The following is an 8322-nucleotide window of genomic DNA, read 5'->3' as shown; positions in this document are numbered from 1 at the left end:
CATGTCTGAATTTCATGCATTGAAGTTAAAAATGAAAAGCTTAAAATACATTTAATTATGTAAAGTATTACAGTAAGAATTATGTGCAGAAATGCCTCCTTGCTAGGCCAAAAGAAGTTGGACAAAAATCCCTCCCAACATCAGCACTGGGCTGCACCTGACCCTCAGCTCTCCTCTCCATCAAAATACCAGCCTTCACTCAATGCAAATTATACACTGGCGCCCCCTAAATGAGCCTCAACACAGTACAGACAGCAGCAGCAGCAGCAGCGGCGGCGGCGGCGGCGGCGACGGTCCGCGGTGAGACTACCCGGGCTGCAGAGCCGCTGTGGCCGCGTGTAGAGCCTGCTGGCCCGGCGGGGAGGCGGCGGAGGGAGCGCACGGTGCTCCGGTGCTCCGGTGCTGCATGCTCGGGATGTCCGAGTCCAAAAAGTACTTCAGAGTGTGGCTGAAGCCAGAAAGGAAGTCTGTTTAATTAGCATATATTTAAATACATCCGGAGTCTCACCCCCAATATTTATTATTTATTTATTTGTTTTTGAGAGGTTAAAATAAAGCTTAATAATAATAATGATAATGATAATAATATCAATAATAATAATAAATGTTTTAACTCTTTTTCAGCTGAAATTACAGTTAAAAATTTGACTTTTTAATCAATATCCGCCTCCTTAAATGCCACTTTATTCTAATACAGCCACCAACTATTGTGATTAGAATTACAATAATAATGGGAGGGGGTTGGGGGGTTGGGGGGGGGGGGNTGGGGGGGGGGGGGGGGGGGGGGGGGTCTTTATCCCTCTGCTCGTCCATAAATCGCATCAAATGACAGTCGGCCAGTGAAGAGTTAAAGGGAGGAGACGGAGAGTGACACGCCTCATTGGGTAGATTATGTGCCGCAAACAAAAAGTGTGTGTCGGTGTGCCAGTCAGCCAGAGCATCGGGCCCCATCTGCACGCCTCTCTCTGTCTCTGTCTCTGTGTCCCTGTCTCCGTCCAGCTCTGTGCACCCCGCCCGCTCTCCGCCTGAGTCAGCGCGTCTCTGCAGCAGCAGCAGCAGCAGCAGCAGCACTGTCACTTTCACCACACCGGGGGGGAAATGTACTGACACTACGGAGCAGACCGGGAGCGCATCACCATCTCCATCACCTCCATCACCGTCACCGCATCCCTCTTGCTTGTTTCACGGGGCTTTTTCATTCCCCGGGAGGTGCAAACGGAGGTTTTGATTCGCAGCATCGCAGCGCAGTTCGTTTGTGGATTATTGTTCCTGCACATCGACGGAAAGGTAGGTTTGTGAGATGCAAAAGCTGTGTGTGGTTTGGATAGTTCTTAGTGCGGGAGGAGAAGGGGACCGTGTCTGGGTTGGTTTGGCGCGGCACATGCAGCCACACGTCCTGCAGGCGCTGAAAGCGGCGCAGAAACAGAGAGGGAGAGAATAAACCCGCAGATGTTTCAGCGCCGCGGACAAAACCCGCAATTCAGTCACAGCGCTGATTTAGGACAGTTTTCAGCCTGGCACGGCTTTAGCAGATGGGTTAAACATCCCCCATCTCCACTCGCCCCCTACCCCACCCGCAGCGGGTCTGAATAGGAGGGTGGCTGCTTTCCTCCAGTTTCAGGATGCGCAAACAGACAGCTTTATATCTCTTATTTCAGCCTCACTTTGATAGTGTCGAATATTTTATGTGGTCCTCCTCCTAATGAAGCTCTCTGTTCCTCTGAGCATAAAGAGGTTCTGTATAGCACCGGAAACAAATTCTCCAGGCTCGTAGCGCAGCGATGAGACACTTTGGAAAGGCTCTCCATTTGCACCGTGCGCAAAATGTTCCACAGAGAAGCTTTCTGTTGCTCTTGAGCCTCTTAGGAAGATATGAACGATCCAAATGAGCCTGATTAACAAAACTAACCCGGGTTATTTAACCAGATTCACTCTTATTTTAAATTCAACACATCAGAGAGAAAAATCAGAGACGCAAAACCAGAGAGGAGCCTCGCTCTTTCTGCGCGTGCAGTCACAAAACAGCCGATATCAGGGACAGACAGACAGCTCATCTGGTCCCACTGTAGTCATCATTGTTATGAGTGTAGTTGTTAATATCTGCATATTTAAACTGGATCGTTTAGATGCGCAAATATCACGTTGCTTCCACATTTTGCGCAAAACTAACTTTTGGCCCATGTGTGGATTTGATTTAATTTTTCTAATTATAGCTGACTTCATTTTGCACCAGTGTGAAGTTTGAGTGGTTGGTGATGATTTATCACCTGCTATAAAGTGTCAATAGAAGAATTAAGCATCAAAATAAATCACGCTGTGACTGTAATGACACATAAAACTCGTGCTACAGGCCCAAAACGCAGCAGCAAAGATTTATGAATTATTACATTGTCATTTTCACTGCTAGAAATATTTTGTGCAGCTTTAATTTTCCCACACTGCAGATTGGAATATGATTATTTCAACAACTGGGAATTAATTTATAGGAAATAGGTTTTCTTTGCGATTACAGAAGCAGCTGGAAGCCATTTATTATTTTCATTGTATTATTTTTGTGATGCTCGTGTGTCCACTGAGCCTCATTTGCGGCCGCACAGGCGCGTATCAGGTGCAGGGCTCCGCGCACACTTGGTGCTGTATTTAACGGCGGAGGGGAGGAGAAGCCGCAGCCGTGTGAACACACACTCAGAGGTTAGAAAAGGGAGAAAAGAAATAATTAACTGGTCGTGCTGCTTTAATTACAGTCTCAGAGGGGAAGGTGGTGGATTATGGTAATGAGGCGGCATACGCTGCCGCTTGTAGGAAGGAGAGAAAGGTTGGCTGACATGAAATCACTGACTTTGACAGTCCACTTGAAACCCATTGGACATGCTCTCTCCATTGGACATGCACGGAGCTCAGCAGCTCCCACTGAGACACAGACACAGAGACAGAGACAGAGACAGGGGGTTTTAATTCTTTATTTTTTCCCACAAGGAACAAAGATCCTGTAGTGATCCTATAATATCATTTTCGACAAATAAACACGTCACAGCAAAATTATGAAGCTCTAATATTACAGGAATATTCCTATTACAGAATATACGGTAATAAAACGCACGGTAGGGTAACTGTAAATAGCTTCTGAGACTTCACAAGTCACTTTAGGAATATTATAGAAATATTATGGGATTTTATTTTCGTTTTGAATGCCGCCAATCACAACACTTACAGCTGAGACAGCTGCAGCCTGCAGAGGCCTACTAATTCTGATATTAATAATAATGTTAATACCAATGCTAATACTTTAATGCATTTATTATATTATTATAATAATGGACGCAGACTATATATTAAAATAATTTATAATGTTTTTAATATTTTTATCAAATATGTGGAAACATTCGAGACAATTATTATCATTATTATTGTTATTATTATTTTATTATTATAGCAAAAACAACAACACCAATAATATTATAAATAATAATATTCTGATTTGGATGATTATTATTTTTATGTCTGATCTGCTGTGACTATTTTTATTATTCATGTTATATATTATGTGACAGCATCATTGGGAGAGCACATCATCATCATCATCAGGATGCTGAAGGTGATGCCGTCACGAATTTATTACGGGGTTTGAATTAATTAGAAATCAGGGCCAAAAAAAAAAAAAAAAAAAGCAGAGAAAGAAGCGGGCCCCCAAACGACGCCCTGACAGCTGGTTTAGCCAATCTGTCTAGGAAGAGATTTATTTCCTATCAGCAGGGCCAGCGGAGGGAAAACACACCGAACATCCAGCTACAGCAGGTTTAGATTGAAATTTATGATTTATTTATTTATATTTATCTTCGCTTGAAAAAAGAATTAAAAGGAAATGGGACAAAATTAATTATTTTAAATGCAACAGACTTCATATTTTTGCTTTAAGCCGGCTGCTCTCAGTGTTTCTCTCCCAGCTGATCTCACATGACGTGTCTTCTCTCCGCAGTGTGAAATGGAGGAGTCCAGCTCTCAGAAGTTGGTGTGGGATGGGGACGCCAAAGCGGTCCAGCAGTGTCTGACGGACATCTTTACCAGCGTCTACACGACGTGTGACATCCCAGAAAACGCCATTTTCGGGCCTTGTGTGCTGAGCCACACGTCGCTGTACGACAGCATCGCCTTCATAGCTCTGAAGTCCACCGACAAACGCACAGCACCTTACATCTTCAGGGTGAGCAGGGAATTCATTATTCAATCCTTTAATCATTTTTAATTTAATGCAAGTCCCAGCATTTTTTCTGTTTTTTTTTAATTAGCCCACTATATTTAATTTTCAAATACAAACTCTACTAGTAAGCATCTGAAGAGGCCTTTATATAAACCTCTTTTATTTATGCTTGTCCTGATGTGCAGCTCCAGCAAATATACATATATATATATTTGCAGATTTAGGCCCTTGTCCTGTTCTTCATAGCACAGCTGGAGCAAGAAGCTGATATTTGAAAATATTCCGATGCATGTGCAGCAATACTATAAACCCATTTTCACAGATCTTTGCACTCTTATTTAAATTTTAAAAACGCCATTGACTCCACACTGCAACAAAATCCCACCTAAAAAGTCATTTAATTATTTTTGAGTCGTAGAAATTTTTCTTTATTATTTCTACAAGAAAGGAAGAATCTGCCAATGCATTTGAGATAATTTTGTTCTTGTGAAAACCGATTCATTTTTTAATAAATGCCTCATACTGTCAGTAATTACAGTAAAATGTGTCATGCGGATTGTTTTAAGATGAAGAGACTTGTTTATTGAAATACATATTTGGTTCGAAGGGGCTGAGTGAGATTAGATGTTCTTACGTTAAGTGCTTTTATTTATTTTACTAAAAAAAAAAAGAAAAGATTTTAGGGCAGAGAATTAATTTGAGTTGTTGCACTGAGGTACTGACTCAATTTGTGTCTTTCAGGTGGACACCTCGGCGGCCAACAGCACCTCAGAGGGCTTGATGTGGCTGCGGCTGGTCCAGTCCGCCCGGGACAAAGAGGAGCAGAACCTGGAGGCCTACGTGAAGAACGGTCAGCTCCTGTACCGCTCGCTCCGCCGGATCGAGAAGGATGAGGAGCTGCTGGTGTGGTACGGCAAAGACCTCATCGACCTGCTGCTGCTCAGCTCCAGCAGAGCGCCCGCCAAGAGCAAAGGTGAGTCATCTGAAATCATATCCTCGCTTGACAGTGAACTGTGGCGTAGCTTATGTTGAGTTCATGTTTCAACCACCAAAATAAATTACTAATAGTTCTCTACGATCTTTATTTTACTTCGCAGTCACATACGTTTTTAGATCTGTACTTTTTGGAAATGCATTCTCTTGCACTGTTGTAGACGGTGCTTCAAGGACAAAGTTACATACTTTAGTGTCTTAATCCCAATTTGATTGATGACATTTTACAAATCTAATAATTCTTGCCTTATTTTAAGAAACATCTGGCAATGGAGCTAATTTCCGTCTCTCTTCTTTACAGGTTCGTCCCACCACTCCTGTCCAGACTGCAACCAGCGGTTCCAGTTTGAGTTCCCATTCTTGGCCCATCTCCGGTTCCGTTGCACCAAAAGATTGCAGAACATCACAGGGGCCGACGAGGAGCCCAGCAAAGACAGCAGCACCGAGCGACCAAACACCACCCCGACCAGGACCAGCCCAAAGCTGGGCCGCTCCGAGGGCTTCGGCAGCCCTCAGGACAGCAACAAACCCTCCACAGACTTTCATAACCTGGCCAGGGATCTAGAGAACAACCGGACCAGCCCGCCGAGCGACAAGGAGGCTGAGATCTGCAGCGAGAGCTCGGGGAAGAGGAAGTTCTCAGAAATAGAGGACAGGGAGTGCCGAGGGCCCAGCCTTCAACAGTCCAAGTCTAAAGACGAGCTTGCAACGTCTGCACAGAACTACAGAGGGGCGTACGGCTTGGAGGAGAACCACAGGTCCTTCTCCCCGCCGGGCTCCACAGAACTTGGTCAAGGCAAGCGCAGCGCCTTCACTGAAGTCAAGAAGTCTCCCCAGAACCTCAAACACCACAGCGGCAACAAGAACCTCCAGAGCTCCAACTCTGAAAACAAAGATGGTGGTCGTCCCAGCAGCAATCCACCCGAGAAGCACCTCAACATCAGGCAGGTGCTGTCGGAGACCCAGCCGCCCCAAACCTCACCCATGGGCAGCGCCTTCACCTCAGTTACCCAGCAAGGCGGCAGCGGTGGAGAAAGGAAGAGCGCCTTCAGCCAGCCGTCTCGCTCCTCCTTCTCCCAGATCTCGCCGCTGGTGATGCCGACCAAGCTGCTGGACTGCCACCCAGCGGTGGGCGACACCATCTCCTCCAACAGACTCTACCAGGCCGACCACCTTGCCGCCAAACTGCAAGGCGCGGAACTGGGCGCCAACTGCCCCGTGCCGGGCGGCATGGCCAAGCAGAACCCCTTCGTCTACGCCACCACCTTCTGGCCCAAGAACTCAGGGGCCATCCAGCTTCAGATGCCCTCAGCGCTCACCCTCCTGCCGCCCTCCTTCACCTCCCTCTGCCTGCCGGCGCAGAACTGGTGCGCCAAGTGTAACGCCTCCTTCCGCATGACCTCGGACTTGGTTTACCACATGCGATCCCACCACAAAAAGGAGTACTCCATGGAGCCTCTGGTCAAGCGGCGGCGCGAGGAGAAACTCAAGTGCCCCATTTGCAACGAGTCCTTCCGGGAGCGGCATCACCTGTCACGTCACATGACCTCCCATAACTGACTTTTAAAGACTAACACAGGAGGGACTTTTTTCTAACGAGGAGGGACGGTGACCCTGCCTGGATTTAAACAGTCCAACCGGAGATAGGCCACTTAAAAATACAAAAACACCCCTTGCACTTGTTTTCACTTTGGACTATGATCTTCTGATTCCTTTTCGGTCTGTTTACGTTTTCTCCCCTGTACAAAATGTCATGTTTTGGGTGTATGCAAATGCGTTTTGACTTCAAAAATGGATCTATTTATGAAGCACTTAAAAGTTTGAGAATAAGGGAAGATTTAAATATGTGTAAATGTACAGTAAGTTGTATTTTATATCATATAAATGCAAATATAGAGAAGAAATACAAATGTAGTCACACGTCATGGTTTACAACGCAGCAAGTTTTTTTCATGTCGACGATGAATATGGATGGACACAAATTGGGGATATTATGTCAGACTATATTTCAGAGTGCATGTAATATTAAATAATATTGATTTAAGATGCAGTCTATACATTACGGTGTAAATAATTTGTTTTATTTGAAATACAAAGTGTAATATTTTGTGTCAGTGGGGAATAGTTTCAGTGTTTCTTCCTTTTGCGGAAATTTACTACTTGATAGTTTATCTAATCACGTTGAATGCATTGACAATAAAATAGCTTTATTTTCAACTGTGGCCTTCCTGGATTCTTTTTTTTTTTTTTTTTAAACTGCATCTGAAATATGATTTCTTGATTATTGATACCACTGCTCCTCATTTTGCATTAACAAAACACTATCAGCATTACATTTTTATTTATATTAAATGTGTATGAAGCTGGAATACCAGATTTTTTTCTATTAAATTTAGTTTTTAAAAAATGTTAAAAAAAAAAAAAAAGAAGTGCCAATCTTAATCTTAATAAAATACAATAACCACATTTTACTTGCAGTCCAAATAAAAATAAATACAGTAATAATACATAAGTGAATTGATGGTTAATGTGGTTAATATTTCCTAATATGTTAATTTCTATTGAAAATTAAATATTGAATGGAATATTGAAAATACAGGCACGAACACTGGATATCACCACTTCCCCCTCTTCTTCTTTTTTATATTCTTATTATTATTATTATTATTAATAATATTATTATTATCATTGACATACGTCTCAATTACACGTCGACCACACTAATCCTTTCACGGTATTGGGGTTTTCCCTTGAGAGGTCGCTTCAGTTAGAGTGTTAGTAAAATTATAACACTCCCATACCTGCATATTAAATAATAATTCACACAGTTTCATTTTAAAAATACAGAATATGGACCTATTTGGGAATAAGTGCTTCAAAATGAAGCAACAATTATTTCAAATTCGCTCAAATTATCAGTTTCTGTGGTGAAGCAGGAAAATATAAAAATGATAGTCGGCACATCAGTGTGTGCTTATGATGCGCCATTTATGGTTTTCTTTACAGAATAAAACACATACTGCACATCTGAATTTTGGATTTATTAATAAGAGATACATTGGATTAATTTTCCTCAGTATAAAAATCACAGTCGCGACAAAATCGCAGACAAAAGGCTGAATGTGCAGTCA

The 8322-nt window shown here is 43.2% G+C and overlaps 1 protein-coding gene across 1 annotated transcript; it reads left to right on the top strand.

Annotated features, from left to right (window-relative positions):
* The first annotated feature begins 862 nt into the window (after positions 1-862).
* prdm8b (PR domain containing 8b) lies at positions 863-7419 on the top strand. Its single transcript, XM_050050886.1, has 4 exons — positions 863-1287; positions 3977-4201; positions 4940-5171; positions 5493-7419. The coding sequence occupies exons 2-4, from the start codon at positions 3983-3985 to the stop codon at positions 6749-6751; spliced, it is 1710 nt and encodes a 569-aa protein (XP_049906843.1). The 5' UTR covers positions 863-1287; positions 3977-3982; the 3' UTR covers positions 6752-7419.
* Positions 7420-8322: the final 903 nt, after the last annotated feature.

Source organism: Epinephelus moara, chromosome 8, assembly GCF_006386435.1.
Source record: "Epinephelus moara isolate mb chromosome 8, YSFRI_EMoa_1.0, whole genome shotgun sequence".
NCBI classification, from domain to species: Eukaryota; Metazoa; Chordata; class Actinopteri; order Perciformes; family Serranidae; genus Epinephelus; species Epinephelus moara.
This window is presented reverse-complemented; position numbering and strand designations above follow the sequence as displayed.

What these genes read in the sequence shown, in the direction of transcription:
- prdm8b (XM_050050886.1), top strand. Translation starts at nt 3,983, where the DNA reads ATGGAGGAGTCCAGCTCTCAGAAGTTGGTGTGGGATGGGGACGCCAAA. An exon ending in CAGCACCTTACATCTTCAGG is followed by an intron (nt 4,202 to 4,939) that starts GTGAGCAGGGAA and finishes TGTGTCTTTCAG; the next exon opens with GTGGACACCTCGGCGGCCAA. An exon ending in AGCGCCCGCCAAGAGCAAAG is followed by an intron (nt 5,172 to 5,492) that starts GTGAGTCATCTG and finishes TCTTCTTTACAG; the next exon opens with GTTCGTCCCACCACTCCTGT.